Raw genomic sequence first — 18,069 nt, 5'->3', positions numbered from 1 at the left:
GATGGAGTGGATCTGACTTCGAGCAATCAATCAATCAGTCATAGATCAGAAGATGATGACGACGGGATTGATGTATGATGTACGATCTTATATGATGTGATCATGTAAAAAGGACATATACATAGACCGTGCGCGATGCTCGATCAATGCATGAAGAATCAGAGGATTTCGTCTTTCACAGATACAGATATGATGCATCCTCATCTTTGTGCAGATCTGCAGATCAACGGACCCTTCCTCCGTACTACCATACTACCGCCGCGCCTAGATACACACAAGGCGTTATTCCGTATTCCATCCCATCTTCGAGAGATCTTGCTCTCTGTAATTCTTCTTTCCGCAGAAGCTTCCAGAGCTACTGCCGTCATTGCTATTCAAGGACGAAGTAGGACTCGAACACAAATATGATAATGATAATAACAATGATAATTTGCTTGAGATAGATATATGTGATATATTGTATGTTATATACGAATTTGAACAGCGAACACCCTTCGAGATCCGATGAGATGCTTCGGCGCTTCGGCTCTTAATACTGATTGGATGGGTTATATCTTCTCAAATGCGAAGCCCATATATAGATCTGTGGAAGAAGATGTGAATGATCAGCCAAATACTTGTATGATATCAAACGAGGAAAGAGGTTTTGACATATCATGCAGAATAGTGTCAAATGAATGGAGATCCAATTCCAATCCAGACCCAAGCCCAAATCCAGACTCAGACTCACTCGCAGCTTCCCATTGATCCTCATCCATGGCACTCTCCCCATTATGATTGATCACTCCCATCTTGCCTAGCAAAGGTCCGAAATCGCGCGACTCTTTCTCTTCTTGGAGGATATCATGGAATGGTTTCTTGTAGACCAACCGGAGTTTATATTCCATTGCGAGGCTAAGTTGATTTGATGAAACCCACAATCAGCATTAGTCTTAGTCTGGCTGTCTGTCGCAATGCGAAATAACTTTTGGAAGACTGATTCCCAATGACCCATCCGTTGAATGAGTTGGGAGGGAGTGTAGGGAGGAAGGTATGAATAACTGAACTCACTTGACGAAATTGTCCCAGTCTACTACGTATTCAGGTACATCCTCTACTGCATCCGTAAGGAAGAACCTATACTGATGGCCGTATATCCCTTTATGGCGCCGTTCGGAGAATTGCACAAAGTAACACGAATTCCCAAATTTCAACTCTGGGTCGTCCTCTGGCAATTCATTCAACTTCGACCTACCCAAACAACACAGATCGCATAACGCATACAAATCAGTCCATCGACTTGACATTTGTTTTGGGAAAGATAGGTTGACACGAAACGATCACTTACAGTAATAACTCGGCGTTGGGAATAGTACCGATAAACACCCCGCCTTTGCGCAGATACCGCGATACGTTCTCAATCATCATTCGGACTTTCGAGACCGACTCAAAGGCATAATGCATGCAGAATTGCATGGTGACGTTGTCGTAAAGGTCTTTCTGTTGAAGCTGTTCTGGCAAGATATCGCCCAATGGTTTCTGCATAACCACCATTTCTATAAGCTCAAATGCTTCTTCTGGCAGATCAGATCGATCGAGGATGAGCTCCGCAAAGATCACTTACAGAGTAACAATCATAAGCGAAGAAGAAACCATCAAAACGACCTTGCATCCTCTGATACCTCTCAGCAGCTTGTTGTACCGAGGTTTCAGCAATATCTGAGGAAAAGTACGCAAGATCAGCGTAGATCGTCGTGAAGCAACGTTATCAGAGCAAGTGATTGGTACTGACCTAGTCCAACGTAGAGCATGATCCTAGCTTGTTTCCACTTATTCAAATCTCCACCTTTCCCACAACCTATATCCAACACCTTCCCTTGGTGCCGATGCGCAAATTTACCAATCAAGACTGATTTTATCCAATTATTAAACTTCTTCAGTCCTATTATAGGTGAGAACTCTCGCCCTTCCACTCCTACTTCAGGCCGCGAATTGTCTTCGCTCATAAGTCCCTGTCAGCCTATATATTTCCTTTTGGGAAAGTTGGAGGAAAGGGATCCGCTTACAATGATCCGCAACAGTTGCGTTGTTTCCAACATAGTGCGTTTCGCTGACTTTCCGCCTTTGTAAGTCATGGCCCTGTCCATAGTAAACCTCGTCTCTATCACTTGGCCTCTTCAGGTGATTCTGGGGTTGTCCATCATATCCATTTCCCACCGGTCTTCTGCCTCTTTGCAATTGACCACGATTGCTAGGTGTAGGTGGTTCTTCGAATGCTGGCGGATAATTCCCTTGGCCTCCATGTCCACCATATGCAGATCCTGGGGTGGGAGTCACGGATGGTCTGCCAATCGAAGCTCGATCGTCCACATAACTCTGCGATCTATGATATCGGTCCTCGGACGGATCCTGCGGAGGGAAATACGAATTGCTTTCTTCAGTGGGGAACGAAGAGGACTTTGGTCCAGATGAAGGTCCAGACCAAGACGGCATTGGCTTTTGCGTCCTCTTCTTCCTCCGCAGTGGATTGTTTTGGACTGATTTGTCTTTGTAATATGCTAATTCATCGGCTTCAATCGGATTTTGTATGCTTCCAGGTTGACTTATTCTCTTAGGTTGGTACGGCGTGCCACGCGCGATCGGTGAAGGGGATCGTATCGGTGTGAGTCGTGGAGCAGTAGCGGGGTATCCTGTTGCAGAGGTTTGACTTGATCTTCGGACTGGTGTCGGGCCCCCTGCGATAGCCGAGTCAGTGTATCGCCGACCAGCTCCTCCAGCCGAGCTGGATGACGTTGGTCGAGCTTGATCTTCCGATAACCTCCTCGTAGATGTCGAAGGCGAGGCTTCGGAGTAATGGGCTTGGGGATGGGGTTGATAGCCGAACGGGTGTGAGCCGCTCGACGCTGATCCTGGTCGAGAAGTGTAAGGCAACGTCTGGTGCTGACTTCTCGGAGAGACCGATATGCTTGGCGAACGCATCGGAAGAGGTTGATATCCCCCACCGCCAGGTGTGCGTTGTTCGTAGGCGTACATCTCGTGAGGATGTATGGGTTGTTGGGGAGGTAACATAGGTCGTTGTTGGCTGTGAACATGCCCTGGAGGGGGACCGGAAGACTCCCTCCTATGCGGTTGCGGATGCGATGATTCACCATACTGGACCGGGTATCCGTGCTCGTAAGGATACGGGACTTGCCCATGAGGGTAAGGCGCTTGTCCATGAGGATACATCTGCATCTGCGGCTGCATCGGTGTCTGGGTATGCGGTAGAGGAACAGTCGGTTTCTGGGGGCTCATACCGGGAAGAGGTGACCTTGAGGTCGTTGACCTTGATCTGGGATAAGCTAAAGCAGGGGTAGCAGGAGTGAGGAATCCATTAGGATCTAGCATATGTTGTCGCGAGCCTGGAGATGGATTTGAGGGTGATGATCGAGGTAAAGATGAGTTTGAATTGGTTTTCGATATAGGTTGAGTTGAAGCATTGTTTAATAATCGATTGATATGGGTCCTCGATCCACCGTCTTCCCCTTCTTCAGGTATGGACGATACACTCGCTGTCCGCTCACTCCCTCTCCGACTCTCTGGAGGCAGCCCGTCATTCAACAGACCCCGCAGACTACTGGGTCCAGGTCCATGTCCAGCTGATCCTCCGGGGGGAGGTGAATACGAAAGTGAGTGTTGTTGGCTCAGCGAAGGGCGGCCATTTGAAGAAGCGTCGTCCCTATCTCTATCGTAACCTCCTGTCGGCGGCGTTGGGTACTTGAAAGGGTCACCCTTGACTACTGATGGTGAAGGTACTTCGCAGTCTCGTATAGGATCGTATACCATGTTGAGTGACCTGTCTCCGATTCTGGTTGAATGCCTGGATATAGCTGATGAATCTGATCCCTAATAATGACGGTATGACCTATTGTCCGAGAAGGTCAAGTCGAGTCCTTATGGGTGTGAAGCAGCACCTGTGCTCGTGATGTTTATTGTTTTAACGAGGAGAAATAGAGGAGGCACGATGCTTGTGTATTTCTATTTATGTTTATGTTTTGATGATTTGTGTAAGTGGAAAAGGAGCGACGAATTCGGTTCAGTGTAGTTGATTGGTTTATTGATTGGCAATATGCTTCAAATGCGTCTTAGTGAGATTGTCCAGTCGTCATGATGCAGCGGATAGCCAAGTCTGGGAGTGGTAAGAGTGAATATGACGATGACTGAGCAGTGCTTTGATGATTATATGCTGTTGTTGCTGTTGATGTTGGTCAAGATGAAGAAATGAAGAATTGACAATATTTATGTACTGTATAGAATGACTTGACTACGCATGACTTCAACGTGGCACTCATTCACCCATTCACGCTAACGGCGTTATGCGCACGCACTTGAACCTCTATTCTCCGACGCAGACATTAATGCAAATTCACATCTCGCCCTTGCATCTGTCTCAAGCATTGCGAGTGAAGACCAACACCATCATCGTCCTCATCACCGGAGCATCGTCTGACACAGGACCCACGACAAGATGGTGTCTACGAACGCTGTAGCCGGACCATCCCGAACAAGAGGTCAAGATTCATGGTTCCCCACGAAATACCTTGAACCCAATCATCCGGATAATGAGGAAGTTCACGAGCAAGCTGCTTATCAGGCTGCGGTCACACGCCAGGGCGGCGATGATAGGAAGAGGAAGATCAAGCCTAGGCGAACGGTGGATTACCAAGGTAGTGTCATCAAATGGCGAATGGTACGTTGTGCACACCGATCACTAATCTACTGAAGCTCAGACCGAAAAGAGCTGAATTCATGGCTTGCACCTGTTAGTTGACCAAAATGAAAGGTATCAAGGAGTATAGACCGCCTATACATCCGAACCCATCTGATATAGTCAACGTGAGCCTTCGCACACATTGTTAGGTCATTGTTCTGGTAGCTGAGTTACCCCTCTTCCTCAGTTACTGCCTGCCGCAGCATTGCGGTTGAATCCCTCAACGTCAATATGTGATCAATGGGTACATACTTCCATCAACAAGGAGAGGTCACCTACCAGGGTTGTACAAGTGAGTCTGATGTGAATATATCTCTGGGGTGCTATATTCAGCTCGTCAGATATGTGTGGAGATAGAGTGCGAAAAGTTGATCATTCCTTTGCTCACAGTGGACGCCAGACGCCCGTCGGTTGCTGACAGGAAACGACAAAGGGCAATTTACTTTATGGAATGGGTATTCTTTCAACTACGAATCGATCACACAGGTACACGACGATAGTATACGTTCATTCACGTACTCGCAAAACGGTCAAGCTTTAGTGTCGACGGATAAATTGGGAATGATCAAGTATTTTACTCCGCACTTGACGAATATTCACGGGTTTCAAGGTCATAGAGAAGCTTGTCATGGAGTCAGCTGGAGTCCCAACGACGAGAGGTTTGTGAGTGGTGGAGATGATGGTCTGGTCAAGATTTGGAGTTATCGAGAAGCACGCGAGGAAAAGGTCTTATCAGGTATGTCTTGGTTGCGGATTCACTGCCACATCGCTATCCTATAGAAGCAAAGTATTGATAAAGCTGTTCGCAGGTCACGGATGGGACGTACGATGTGTCGATTGGCATCCTACCAAGGGATTGATCGTATCGGGAAGTAAGGATATGTTGGTGAAATTTTGGGACCCGAGGACAGGCAAAGATCTGAGTACACTGTGAGTCCTTCAACAATGATGTCTCGGCCATCAGGTACTTCCAACATCCAAGATCCTGTCTGCTTACAGATAATCCGTAGGCATTCTCACAAATCGACGATTAACACTTGTGTATGGAGTCCCGAGGGTCATCTTGTCGCGACCGCCGGTGGAGACGCAGTCATCAGGTTATTTGATATTCGGACGTTCAGAGAACTAGATGCTATGAAGGGCCATACGAAGGAAATCAATTGTGAGGACGAAAGCAGTCCAAAGACCATCTATGAGGCAGGATAGCTGACACACATGAACAACAGGTCTGCAATGGCATCCGATCCATCATTCTCTCTTCACTTCCGGAGACGCAGCAGGCACGATCAACCATTATTCCCTCACCTCACCCACTCCGTCCGAACCTATCACCTCCTTAGCATCAGCACACGAAGACGCCGTATTCTCCTTATCGTATCATCCACTTGGTCATCTCTTGTGTTCAGGTTCCAAAGATTTCACCGCTCGATTCTGGCAGAGAGCGCGACCTGCAGGCGGACACGAGAACGACAGGTGGCATCTCGGCGAAGAAAAAGCCATGCTTTCCAAGATGGATCTGGAAAGTGGGAATGGTTGGGCAGGTATGAAGAAGGACACTCAGCATGATAATGACGAAAAAGCGAATTTGGCTTCAGCGAGTTTACCTGGTTTATCGAATTTAGTTGCTGCTGTCAATGCCAATCCATCTTTCAACGGTCTGAGTAGCAACAATGGACAAGGAATGAATCAAGGCGCAAATGGATTACCTGGATTAGGAGCTTATACGTCCAATACTCAGCCGACTACCAGTACGCCCCTACCCCCATTCGGCGCAACTGGATCTGGGTACGGACAAGCACAAGCGCCACAGCGAATCAACTCACCTGCTCAACTGGACGGGTACGCTGCGGGCGGAAGAAATAGAGCGCCATTGCCTTCGCAAGGAGATATGCTGAGGCAGAACAATGTGCCGGAGAGTGGTCGGTTCGATAATAGCGGCGGACGAAGAGGTGGAAATGGGGGAGGAGGCGGAGGCGGAGGAGGGAGGTATGGGAATGACAGAGGGCAAAGAGGTGGTGCGGCTGGAGGTGGGAATGGGGGACCAAGTGGATTCGGTGCAGGAGGAGGATATGGAGGACCGCCAACAACCTCTGGATACGGCGGACCAGGATCAGGAGCGATGTCTAATCAAGGTGGATATAATGGACCACCTCCGTCTCTGCTTCCACCTCAAGCTCAAGCTCAGGGACAGAATGGATATGGCGGATATGGGCACGGGCAACCGCCAATTGGTCAAGGGCAAGGGTATGGGCATGGACCACCTCAAGGCTATGGTCTTCCTCCTCAAGGTGGCTACGGAGCACCTCCACCCCCTCCGCCTCAGCAACAGCAGCAGCAACAGAACTCAGGTCGTGCGCCACTGCCTCAAGGATATCCCTCACAGGGTTTCGGCGGAGGAGGAGGGAACGGGTGGAGATAAGATGTGGCATCTTCATCTGCGCTGTGCCATGATTACAATTTAACAACGGATATCAATAATGCACGGTTCGAATGTTCTGAGATGATTGGCGGGAGACCTAGTTTGGCCATATGATCTGTATTGCTATGACTACTTCGCATCAATCATAAATGCATGTTTGCACCAGTTGAATCAAAATCAAAACTAAAGTAAACTCTAAATCATGTGTACAACAAATATCATATTAGATGAAATGAACTTGGTTATGCCTGAACCTGAACCTCTCTCAACTCGAAATACCAAATACCGACTCATCGATCTCCGCCTCATCGCCCAACTTCATGCTCCGCCAATAGCATATTCGGTATCCCGTTCGAGATCGGATAAACATGTCCGCACCCTCTGCAAGTCATATTACCTTCTTCCACGTGCATCTGCGAAATCAACGGAAGAAGGATCAACAAAGGCTCTCTCAAGCAAATTCAAATTTGCGTTTGCGTTTCCGTAGGCAAAATTCAGAGCTGGGTCGAGACTCAACTCACTTCCATGAGAACATGATGTAATGCTTTCAACTGTTCGTCGGTCCACGAAGACGGCTCGGGCATTTGTTCAGGTAAACTCTCGTCTCCAAGCTGTATTATTTGAAATGACATGACAGTATATTGAGATAGTCAGCTGACTTCGTTTATGGGGCAGGCAGGTAGCGAGGTAAAGTGAGAGATATCGAAGAGAAGCCTTGTTTTAACCTCTTGATCTGCTTCAATTCACCATTCATGAGAAATTAAAGAGGTTGAAGATGGTAAAGACGATAAGAATGATGAAGACTGATTCAGCCATTAGAGTCGACCCTCACTCACAGATCGAGCTGTATCTACCAAAGCCGTCCAGTCCAACTTCGGTAAGAATCTCCGTAAAAAATCCAAGTTTTCCTCGGTCGGTCGGATGACAAGTTCTACTTCGGAGAATGAGAGTGGGAAGTTGTCTTTCGTGCAGTTCTCTGTCGGTTTGAGAAAATATTCGACCGGACAAGGGTAGAACGGGGAAGATTGAGTAAGGTGGGGCAGCAGATGAACATGGATTCAAGAGATCAGTGACCTCTTCGCCGTGCCGGAGTAGTTTAGACAATAAGTCGAGTCAGATCAAGCTGGACGATGACTCACTAACGTGGCACGCTAACATGTTATGCGTTATCAATCTGACCATCTTGACTCGTTGTTCCGCCCTTGCTTCCTTTTGTTTCGTGTGAATAGCTGTTCTTGGTACTTGTCTCGCCTTCAGCTTGGATTATAGGATAGGTAGCAGTCTCGATAACGCACCTTGTCTCAACAATGGATCTCATCAACATTTCAGAAAATCTCGAATGTCCTTTTCTTACGTAAGCAAAATGCACTGCGACTCACGTGGGAGCTGAACAGTTCTTTCGAAGCGCCACAAAGGAATCGCTCGCTTGCTTGCAGTTGTTGAAGAAGAAAATACCGCATATTCCCGATTTATCGAAAATTCACTCACCTCGACACCTTCACTCACTCGAGGAATCGTATCGCGCAAAGGGTTGAAAACGATATTCCGGCTTTTGTTATTGTTGAACTTGTTCCTTCTCCTCAAGCAGTCACCGCTATCTACATACCCCCCAATCCTTACCGTAGACAAGTCGCTGTCTTACCCCTCTCATCGAATCATCGACAAAACAAACAAAATGGCCGAATACAAGGACGATCTCGAAAAGACCGGTGGTGCTTCCGCCGCTAAGATCCACAAGATCCGAATCACCTTGACTTCTAGAAATGTCAAGCCTTTGGAGAAGTGTGAGTGGCTCTTTTTTGTTCGCGTTGGATCTCGGGCGGAGTGAGCGAAGATGGACAATCGGAAAAGTGTAGGGAAAAGTGAAGGGGCGAGTCACTGGGATGAGGTCTCATACCAGGCGTGGCAAGATGATCGCCAAAGAGGCGCACTACCACGCATGAAACGGACGAGGACAGGGCAGACAACGAAACGGAGCCTCAGAATGAGATGACAGACATGACAACTTCATTATGCTGACTATCGCCCACAACGCTCTCACAGTCTCCACCGACCTCGTTAACCGAGCCAAGGACAGAGACCTCAAAGTCAAGGGCCCCGTCAGACTTCCTACCAAGGTCTTGAAGCACACCACCCGAAAATCGTGAGTGTAGTCAATCGCTCCTTAGTCACCCGTCATCATATAGTCCCGCCTGGAAATTCCAGCTGACGAGTCCTCCTTTCTACTCCACAGCCCCTGTGGTGAAGGTTCCAAGACTTGGGACCGATACGAGATGCGGATCCATAAAAGATTGATCGACCTCAACTCCTCCGCTGACGTCGTCAAACAAATCGTGAGTCGCGTTTCAGTTTTTCCCATTTTCGCCTACTGTCATCAGACATGAAGTCTCATGCTGATTTCCTCCCTCCCCTAGACCTCCATCTCCCTTGAACCCGGAGTCGAAGTCGAGGTCACCATTGCTGCTTAAGCGTGGAACCCTTCTTCAAGGAGATCACCGAGTATAGTAGTCGCTTGAACAGGTCGGATCAGGTTCCCATCGGTCGCATGCATACTGCTTTCTCCCTTATTCGCGAGAACGCTGCTGTTGCAGATCTGACAGCCTACACGATGGTCTGATGATGGTCTGATGGAACTGAACTAAGTGAACAGAATACGTTTCAACGTGGATCAATTTTCATCAGCCCAGCAGGATCGAATCTAGTATTCAGCGAGCTCAATCTGCTCTGCATGCCTTGCCTTGGCTCATATCTTCTTATCTAATGGTTAATCTACGACTATGACTTTGACTAAGCGTCAGATTGCATTACTCCTTGAGCAGATTCAACAATCTATTCACCCGTTCCGCCTCCCTTAACCCACTGACCACAGCACCCGCTACACTTCCCCGATGCTCCATCTCCGTATGTTCACCTGCGAAACCCAACTTGCCATTCCAGACGGGTCTTCCCAGTTCCTTGAAATCCATCGGACTCCGCTCGTCCCCTTGACTGACGATCGAGGGGGTCGTAGTAGCCCCATAAGAATATTCATCTTTCAACCAATCAGTCAATTCCCCCGCCTTTGGTTCAGATACTACTCTGTTTTCCCCTCCGTTCGCTTTCACTCCCAGCCTCTTGACTAGGAATTGATGGAATCCCTTGAGCACCTCTTCTTTCGGTTTCACCAGAAGGAGCTTAGCTGGAGTCTCCGATAAGTAAGTCAACAAAGTCGGCGAAGGATTAGGGAGGGACGGAGCATTGAAATTGGCAGTGATCAATGATGATCCGTTGAAAATCTCTTCGATACTGGAGTTCTCGGTAGGGGTGGGACCAATGGGTAAGAAGGTGTATGAGCCGGTAGTTGATGCGTTGGGCCACCATGCCTCGTCATATTGCAAGAGTAATTTCTCGAGTATGCCGACGTGTGTGCCGGCAATAGTCTCTGTGAATTTCGGGGGAAGGGCAGGCTGGAAGAAGCCCTCGGGAAGGGTCTTGAGTACACCCAGAGGAATGGTAGATATAATCGTTTTACCTTCGAATTCGCCCTGCGAAGTAACGACTTTGATCGTTGCACCATCTTCGGACTGCTTGATACCAGTAACTTTCTGGGATAGCTTCACTTCGGCCCTAGAAGAGTCAAGCACTTTCTTGACTAGATCTTGGTATCCTCCATCTGGGGCGGCGTCTGATCCAGCGAAAGATGTGGTACTTTCCCATCCTGCCCATTTGAGGGACGCCTTCTCCAGCTTCAACCCAAGAGGAACTTCCAGCGTCCTAGCGAGACCCTCAGCTAAGGCCTTGTCGTACCCCGCTTTGGAGGAGGGAGCGCCTTCAGAGGGATTGGCAGGCGAAGTGGAGGATACGTTTGTATTGGCTGCGTCGGATGAAGGGGTGGCGGATGATTTGAATAAGGGGGAAGAGTCGGCAAAGAGGGCAGAAGCGAGAGAGGCGGAAGAAGGTGGGGCGGGATGAGGGAGCTTGAAAGCTGCTTGAGCGGAAGAGAGGGAGGATCGAAGAGAAGCGGCCTGTTCCGATGAAAGGGGGCCTTATAAAGAATCATGAATTAGATTCGAAGTAGACGTCAGCGACACAAAGACTCTTAGGTTGATTTCGACGAGAATGAGCTACAGGGGGATGATGCCCACCTTCCGGACCGTATATCACACCTTCGAAAGATTTAGGTAGATGCGCATCGACCCCAAGCTCCTTGGCAATACCTCGAGCGGGGTTTCCCTCTTTGTAACCGTGAATCCAACTGCATCCCAGATCAACTTTATCGTTCCCATTGACGTATGTTCGCGCTCGACCACCGATCCTATCTCGAGCTTCGAGGACTAAGACTGAGTGTCCCTTGGCGGTCAGCTGTTTAGCAGCGACCGAGCCGGACCATCCCGCGCCGATTATGATTGTGTCGTATGTCTTGATTGACATGCTGCTGATACTGTTTGTAAAGGCTCGCTGTAAAACAGATATCGATGGGACCTTGTTCATGCTCCTCCTGAATGACGGGGGATTTCAAGTCGATGTAAATATACATTTATTGGATGATACCGAGGACTACTGTGATTATTGCGCCGATAGCACCATGGTATAACAACTAAACTCCGTGCTTACTCGTACGGTGAATGATGTGGAGGTTTCAGGTGTTAAACCGGTCCGACACCGTTCGGCACCATTCCGAGATACAGTAAGGAATGCCACATTCGGCTTTGAGGATATATCTCCGTCATCCATCTACTCATCCTTTGTTCTGTCACCGTAAGAGCGTTTAATTTTACCCTGAAGATTATCTATCATCGCTACTACACGATCACTTGGCAGCATCATCATCATCATATACTTCAAGCTTACCTGCGCGAAGCACGAACCAACAACGCACTCGACAACGGCGCGCGACTGGCCATACCTCCTCCCTCAGCGACTCAATGAGAGAGCCCGCACATTCGTGAGATAGGAAAAGAGGAGAATCGTCGCATGGGAGTTCGCCGCTGTTTTGCTGGTAATGTTACAGCCCTGAAAGTCGCGACAGGTAGCCGTTATCGTTTTCGTGTCCGGTATTGACATTTGCCATTTCGAGAAAAACAAATCAGCCATAATACGTCAATCCTTCATCGTCTTCGACTAATCGCGAACCCGCACACTGCCGAGGAAGCAGCCGTATAGAGCTTTCAGTGCATTGCACATCACTTCGGCGCCATCAGAGCCATAACGACGAAATAGTAATAACGATCTGCCCGTAATTCCGCTTTCATCAAAAGAACAAGAACCTCCACTTCCGGTCAACACATCGGTTTCGCATTGCAACAAGCACAATAATATCAAGAAGCTTACTCGTTCTGCCTAAATTACGAAGGATAGCATAAGAGATCGACAGTGTAGTATCCCGGGAGGAGGTGCATAGCTGGATACACTCCTCCCCTCACAATACTCCCAATACTCCCCCACTCAACCCCACTCATAGCCCTCACGCGATCAATTTGACAAACGACAACACGTCAGTATGACCGTGACTCAGAGGCGGGTTAAGAGCGATGCGGCTTCGGACGAACGACCTGGTAAGCAGCCTGCTCATTTCTGTCTCGTTATCAGGAATCAAGCAGGCTGATTTTTGGACTTGCATTCAAGCGACCGAGCCGGGCATCAAGTATACTTGTGACTTCTGTGAGTTGAGCAGAGCTATATTCTATGACTGAGAGACCATGTCATGTTATCCCGTTGCGGGCGACCATGGAATCTCCCCATTATATTTACATGGTCAATCGCTGACCTAGCCCACCCATAGGCCACATCGATATAACGCATACGGTTCGGATAAAATGCGCAATGAAAGAATGCGAAGAAGTCGACTTGTGTCCACAATGCTTTTGCGAAGGGAAAGAAGGGCTGCGGCACAAGGCATGGCATGATTACAAAGTGGTTGTACGTATCTCTTACCGTCTCTGGCTCCTTTCACAGGTAGACTCGGTTAGCAGGGCTAAGCCAAAACGTATCTTACAGGAACAACACTCTCAGCCGATCTTTTCACCTGATTGGGGGGCGGACGAAGAGCTCTTATTAGTCTCGGGGCTGATATCGAACGGTCTGGGAAATTGGCTGGAAGTCGCTCAACATGTGGGAACGAGGACGAAGGAGGAATGTGAGAAACATTACTTGGAGACTTATCTCGGTGTAGGAGAAGATGGGAAAGATGTCAAAGTCGAGGTCAAGGACGTCGTGAAATCGGAGGCAGGACGCGATAAAGATGCGCAAATTGATCGAGAAGAGGACAGGAAAAGGAGGAGACCTTTCATGCCTGTAAGTCTGGACAGCTTTAGCTTTGAGACGCTGCGGTAAAAGAACAGTGTATTGATAAATCTCGATAGCCGATGGATGTAATCTTTGACGTCGACCCCGATGAGCTCCAAGTCAGGAAGAAAGCTAGGATAGAAGAGATGCGTAAACCTCATGGTGAATAATCAAAAGATCTTCCTATCTAACTCGTCGCTATAGCTAACTCCGTGGATACAGCCTTACCACCACCCAATGCCGCACCCCTTGTATCCGCACCAACCAACCACGAAGTAGCTGGGTTCATGCCTGGTCGACTGGAATTTGAGCATGAAGTAGACAATGATGCTGAGATGGCCGTGAAAGACATGGAGTTCGCTTTAGTGTGGAAATACGGAGGAGATGCACAACCTGAGGCTCAGGTCACTAAGCCTCCGGAAGACGAGGACGAGGATGACGAGGAGGGAGCAGGGGAAGATGATGAGGCCAAGAAAGAACAGAATGGAGACGAGGATGCAGATCAGATTATAGTGGACGGTGTCAAAGCGGAAGCGGAAGACAACGCCGCCGGCCCATCTACGTCAAGCCCTGCCAAAGAAAAGGAAACGTCTAAGAAGAATAAAGGCAAAAGCAAAGCGACCGGTCCACCTTTACCTGAGATAGAGGATGAAGACGAACTGGAAGTGAAGTTGGCCATGCTGGATATCTACTTTTCTAAGTTGGATAAGAGGATGGATGTGAAAGAGCTACTGTTCGATCGAGCTCTGACGGAACATAAGAAAGTGAGTCCAGGAGACAGACAAGCTTCACCCTATCTCCCTGATTCTGTGTCATCATATCTCGCGACGCTAGAACCGAGACACATTGTCGCTCGCCAGCTGCGAAGGAATTTACGCTGACACCTTTGTTCCGCCAGATCCAAGCTGCCGAACGTAAACGACCGAAAGAGGAGAGAGAGTTGATTCAGCGTTATAAAGTGTTTGCGAAGCTGCAGACGGCTCAGGATTTCGAGGTGTTCATCGAGGGTTTGATATGTGAGTACCGGGTGCTATGACAATATACAGTATATGACTCACTGTATAACCAAGAATGCGAAAATAGCTAATTCGAATTTATTACTGCAGATGAGCAAAATCTGCGGAAGAGGATAGCGGAGTTGCAAGAATATCGACGTATGGGCATAACTACAAATGCTGAAGCTGAGGCATATGATATTGCCAAAGCGGCCAGGGTGAGCTGCTCTCGCTTCACCTCATTGACTGAAAAGCAGAATCAGCTTATACGGTGAATCCATGATGTCAGGCTGGATATCGACCGATAGTACAACGCGATCGACCTGATATACCCGTCTCTGGCGCCCGTATCAATGCGGGACAACATAGATTTTTGCATGGTGGGATGGGCACGCCGCCTCCTGGGGATCCGAAGAGTCGCGAACCTACACCCAGGGTGGTTCCCATAAATGTGGGCAGGAAACCTCGTGAGTCCTTTGTCCGTGTAGTAGCTCTCTTCGACATCCATCTGCGGGATTCGATAACATTGCAAGTGGAGTTGTTATTGACCAATGCTGGCTTTTGCCACTTAGCTGCACCTCTCAATCTGGCGAACGCAGCTTCTCTCGACTTGTTGAGTGTGGAAGAACAATCCCTCTGTTCTTCTTTGAGGGTATTACCTAAACCTTACCTGACGATCAAAGAGCTATACATCCGAGAGAACGAACGTCGGCATGGCTTACTCAAACGCAGAGACGCAAGAAGGATGCTGAAGATCGACGTCAATAAATCAGGCAAGATCTTTGATTATCTAGTACATAGCGGTATACTGCGTCTGAAGTATGATCCAAATCAACAACAACAACAACAAAATCAGAACCAACAACACCATCATAAACAACTGGGTGTGATTGATCTGAACGAGAACGAAGATGACAACAATCATAATCACAGTCACAATCACCATTTCAGCAAAGGAATACATATCAATGGGAATGGAATAGGTATAGGCGGCGTGTTAGTGGATGAACTTCGATGGGATGAATCGTAGCCCAATGCTCTTCTTCCGTGTTCGTTTTTCACTCTTCGCCCATCTCATGATTTGGACATTGACAGAGTACTGTCATTACTCATACTTGTAGGCTTTTTTACGTACATAGCATTGTGGGAAGAAGTGTCATCACGTACTTCAGTCTATACGAGCAGAAGCAGTCAGACCGACCAATCCGTCGGATATAAGTATAAATATAAGTTGTATGCATGTATATCATCTGATGCATCGCACAGTATTCACCTTGTTTCTTGATCCTTGAACTTCGTGTGAAAATCGTCAAACCATCTTATGCCACCTTCATTTGCCCAACCCAAAGTTCAGTCTCACCTTCATCCGTAGCTCCTTGGATCTTGTCTATCATAGTCATCTCTATCCCGTTGGAGGATAACATACCCCATAATTCCCTCTCGGCGGGATCACGCTGTTTGTAAGCCAGAATTAGGAGTGGTGACTTCGGTGTCGTGGATGGCCTGTCGAGATCCATGTTTTCTTGCAGCTTCACATTTTGCTCGGCTCGTGTACTAGGAGGAGGTCGAGGTGAGAGTAAGGAAGTAAGGGTGCGCAATAAGGAGGGAAAGGCTGAGGTGTTATAAGTGACGTCTGCTGCGCTATTATTGGATAATTTAGTCGAGGTTAGTATCTGACAAGCCGGTTATTGACTGATGAGCTCTACAGAAAGGTAGAGATTTCGACACGCGTTGAGATGATATGACATAAACTGAGACGACCCGATGACAGACAGGACAGGGACGACGTCGACTCACACGACGAGCTGGGGCCAGGACGAAGATACCCATTCAGGTAGAGGTTGATCCCAATCCAATACTTTAGCTTCAACCTGCACGTCATTCCCGCTTTCGTCACCGCCATTGGCAGTAGAGGAGTTATCTAGCTGAGATGTAGGGCCGGGGTTGAGGGAGTTGTAAGATAGGTTCTCGTCCATCAGGGGTATAGCCGTATCTGCAGAACGGCGTATTGGTACATGATCATTGATGATTCAGCTACCATCACTTATTTCCGATGAGAGATTAGGTGAGCTTACCTAGATCGGTGGCTACTATTCTGCGTCTTCGCTTCTGCTTCCGATCCTTCTCCGGAACCGGAGTCGAAAGAGGAACAGTGTGTTGTCTCTGTAGGGCTAAAGCAAGTGCTATCGAAACTAAACCTGTCCCGCTTCCTGTGATGAGTGTCAGAGTGTCATATCGTTTGTCAGCCCTGTCCTTAAATCCAGCATAGACTCAGGTCGAAGATGCTAGGATGCAGCATTGACATACCAATCTCAAGCACATCCAAATCGCCTTCTCCTGTATGACGCAAGATATCCAGCACTTCCCTTGCTATTTCATGAGGATGTGTATGCGAGGCATCCGAGGTCGGCGCAAGGTATTTCCAGAACCACGCAGAAAGCGCTAATCCCGAATCCCATATTTTCTGGCGAGCATCAATCCAATACAATACCATGAGCTCTCACCGTCCATACCAGGAACCTCAGAATTGGGATGTTCTACTCAACACAACTCACTTTATCTAGATCGAAACTCGTCTGTTCGATGATTCTGAGCATCCTCCATGGACCTTCTTCCTCTCCCGCTTCATCTGCCTTCTCTTCTCCGTTCAAGGATGAGGGCAGGATGAACTGTCGTGTTATTCTACCTTGTTTCGGTCCATCATCTTTCTCCTTCTCCTTGCCTTTGCCTTTCCCTTTCCCTTTCACGCCGCTCTGATCGTTACCATTGTCAACGCCCTTCCCCTTCGTACCAGTACCGTGAGATCTCCCATTGACGCCTTTGATCACACCTGATGATGGTCCTTCAGGCCGTACAATCTGTATACCCTCGCTCCATACGCCCAGAACATCCACTGAGTCTTCGCAGAGCTGTAAAAGACCGGACGAAGGTCCAGTCACATCCGCTCTTCGCTTCCCCTTCCCTTTGCTAGAAGTCGAAGTTGATGCCGAAGAAGGAGTTGAAGGCGAGAACAGCCCAAGTCTCCATGATTCGCCTATTTGGACATTGGGTGGTAAGGGGATAGCTATCGGTTTGTACGTGCTTTGAGGAGGAATGAAGGTTGTCAGTTCTTGAGGAGGGGTCGTGCAAGATGAGGGAGGGGAGGTGCGTTGCCATGTGTAACAAATCGATGTGGGCTCGTACCGCAGTCTAACATATGTGTATTTGTATCAGCAAACGTTCGTGATTGTAACACAATATAGTACTGATACGTAGAGCGGGAAAGCTTTGACTGATTATGCGATGAGATGCAATACATACTCTGTTCGTAAGTCGTTGGCTACTTGAGGAGTGATGATGATCTCTTTGGATGTTGAGGGGACGGATACGGGCGGAGGACGCAGGAATGAGATATACCAGTACATCTCGATTTGGATCGAATACGCTCGTGAATCGGCCTGCTCGACGTGGCTTGATGAGATCGAGTGCTATTCGTGTAGTTCAACTCTTGTCGAATGTTTATTAGGACGATTGATGAAGTCGACTTCGGATTCTTCAGTCATTTCGAAATTTCTGTTAATCTCGGTCAACTGGAACGAGATAACCGAGCTTTTGATGACGATCATCCGGATCATCATCCTCCTGCTTTTTGCTTACTTACTTACATTCACAGGTGACTCACT

At 48.1% G+C, this 18,069-nt stretch overlaps 6 protein-coding genes across 6 annotated transcripts; 3 read left to right on the top strand and 3 right to left on the bottom strand.

The window, feature by feature from the left end:
- Positions 1–548: 548 nt before the first annotated feature.
- Positions 549–3,804, bottom strand: I303_102782 (uncharacterized protein; the record flags this gene model as incomplete). Its single annotated transcript, XM_018406130.1, has 7 exons — positions 549–583; positions 731–894; positions 1,051–1,230; positions 1,328–1,518; positions 1,604–1,698; positions 1,772–1,975; positions 2,046–3,804. 7 exons carry the CDS (start codon positions 3,802–3,804, stop codon positions 549–551), a joined length of 2,628 nt encoding a protein of 875 aa, XP_018264624.1.
- A 682-nt stretch (positions 3,805–4,486) lies between these two features.
- Positions 4,487–7,148, top strand: I303_102781 (uncharacterized protein; the record flags this gene model as incomplete). The annotated part of the gene is made up of 7 exons (XM_018406129.1): positions 4,487–4,708; positions 4,786–4,854; positions 4,917–5,021; positions 5,120–5,465; positions 5,539–5,659; positions 5,740–5,891; positions 5,956–7,148. 7 exons carry the CDS (start codon positions 4,487–4,489, stop codon positions 7,146–7,148), a joined length of 2,208 nt encoding a protein of 735 aa, XP_018264623.1.
- A 1,675-nt stretch (positions 7,149–8,823) lies between these two features.
- I303_102780 (40S ribosomal protein uS10) lies at positions 8,824–9,616 on the top strand (the record flags this gene model as incomplete). Its single annotated transcript, XM_018406127.2, has 4 exons — positions 8,824–8,932; positions 9,192–9,291; positions 9,382–9,481; positions 9,563–9,616. 4 exons carry the CDS (start codon positions 8,824–8,826, stop codon positions 9,614–9,616), a joined length of 363 nt encoding a protein of 120 aa, XP_018264621.2.
- A 336-nt stretch (positions 9,617–9,952) lies between these two features.
- Positions 9,953–11,558, bottom strand: I303_102779 (uncharacterized protein; the record flags this gene model as incomplete). Its single annotated transcript, XM_018406126.1, has 2 exons — positions 9,953–11,172; positions 11,273–11,558. 2 exons carry the CDS (start codon positions 11,556–11,558, stop codon positions 9,953–9,955), a joined length of 1,506 nt encoding a protein of 501 aa, XP_018264620.1.
- Positions 11,559–12,627: 1,069 nt separating this feature from the next.
- I303_102778 (uncharacterized protein) lies at positions 12,628–15,437 on the top strand (the record flags this gene model as incomplete). The annotated part of the gene is made up of 10 exons (XM_018406125.1): positions 12,628–12,682; positions 12,753–12,788; positions 12,910–13,046; positions 13,125–13,421; positions 13,490–13,574; positions 13,635–14,176; positions 14,311–14,428; positions 14,519–14,625; positions 14,697–14,874; positions 14,980–15,437. The coding sequence occupies 10 exons, from the start codon at positions 12,628–12,630 to the stop codon at positions 15,435–15,437; spliced, it is 2,013 nt and encodes a 670-aa protein (XP_018264619.1).
- A 289-nt stretch (positions 15,438–15,726) lies between these two features.
- I303_102777 (uncharacterized protein) lies at positions 15,727–17,811 on the bottom strand (the record flags this gene model as incomplete). Its single annotated transcript, XM_065968626.1, has 6 exons — positions 15,727–16,048; positions 16,205–16,400; positions 16,483–16,617; positions 16,715–16,871; positions 16,963–17,596; positions 17,708–17,811. 6 exons carry the CDS (start codon positions 17,809–17,811, stop codon positions 15,727–15,729), a joined length of 1,548 nt encoding a protein of 515 aa, XP_065824698.1.
- Positions 17,812–18,069: the final 258 nt, after the last annotated feature.

This window comes from Kwoniella dejecticola, chromosome 3 (assembly GCF_000512565.2).
Source record: "Kwoniella dejecticola CBS 10117 chromosome 3, complete sequence".
In the NCBI taxonomy this organism is placed as follows: domain Eukaryota; kingdom Fungi; phylum Basidiomycota; class Tremellomycetes; order Tremellales; family Cryptococcaceae; genus Kwoniella; species Kwoniella dejecticola.
The sequence above is the reverse complement of the archived record's forward strand: the minus strand, read 5'-3'. Positions and strand labels throughout refer to the sequence as shown.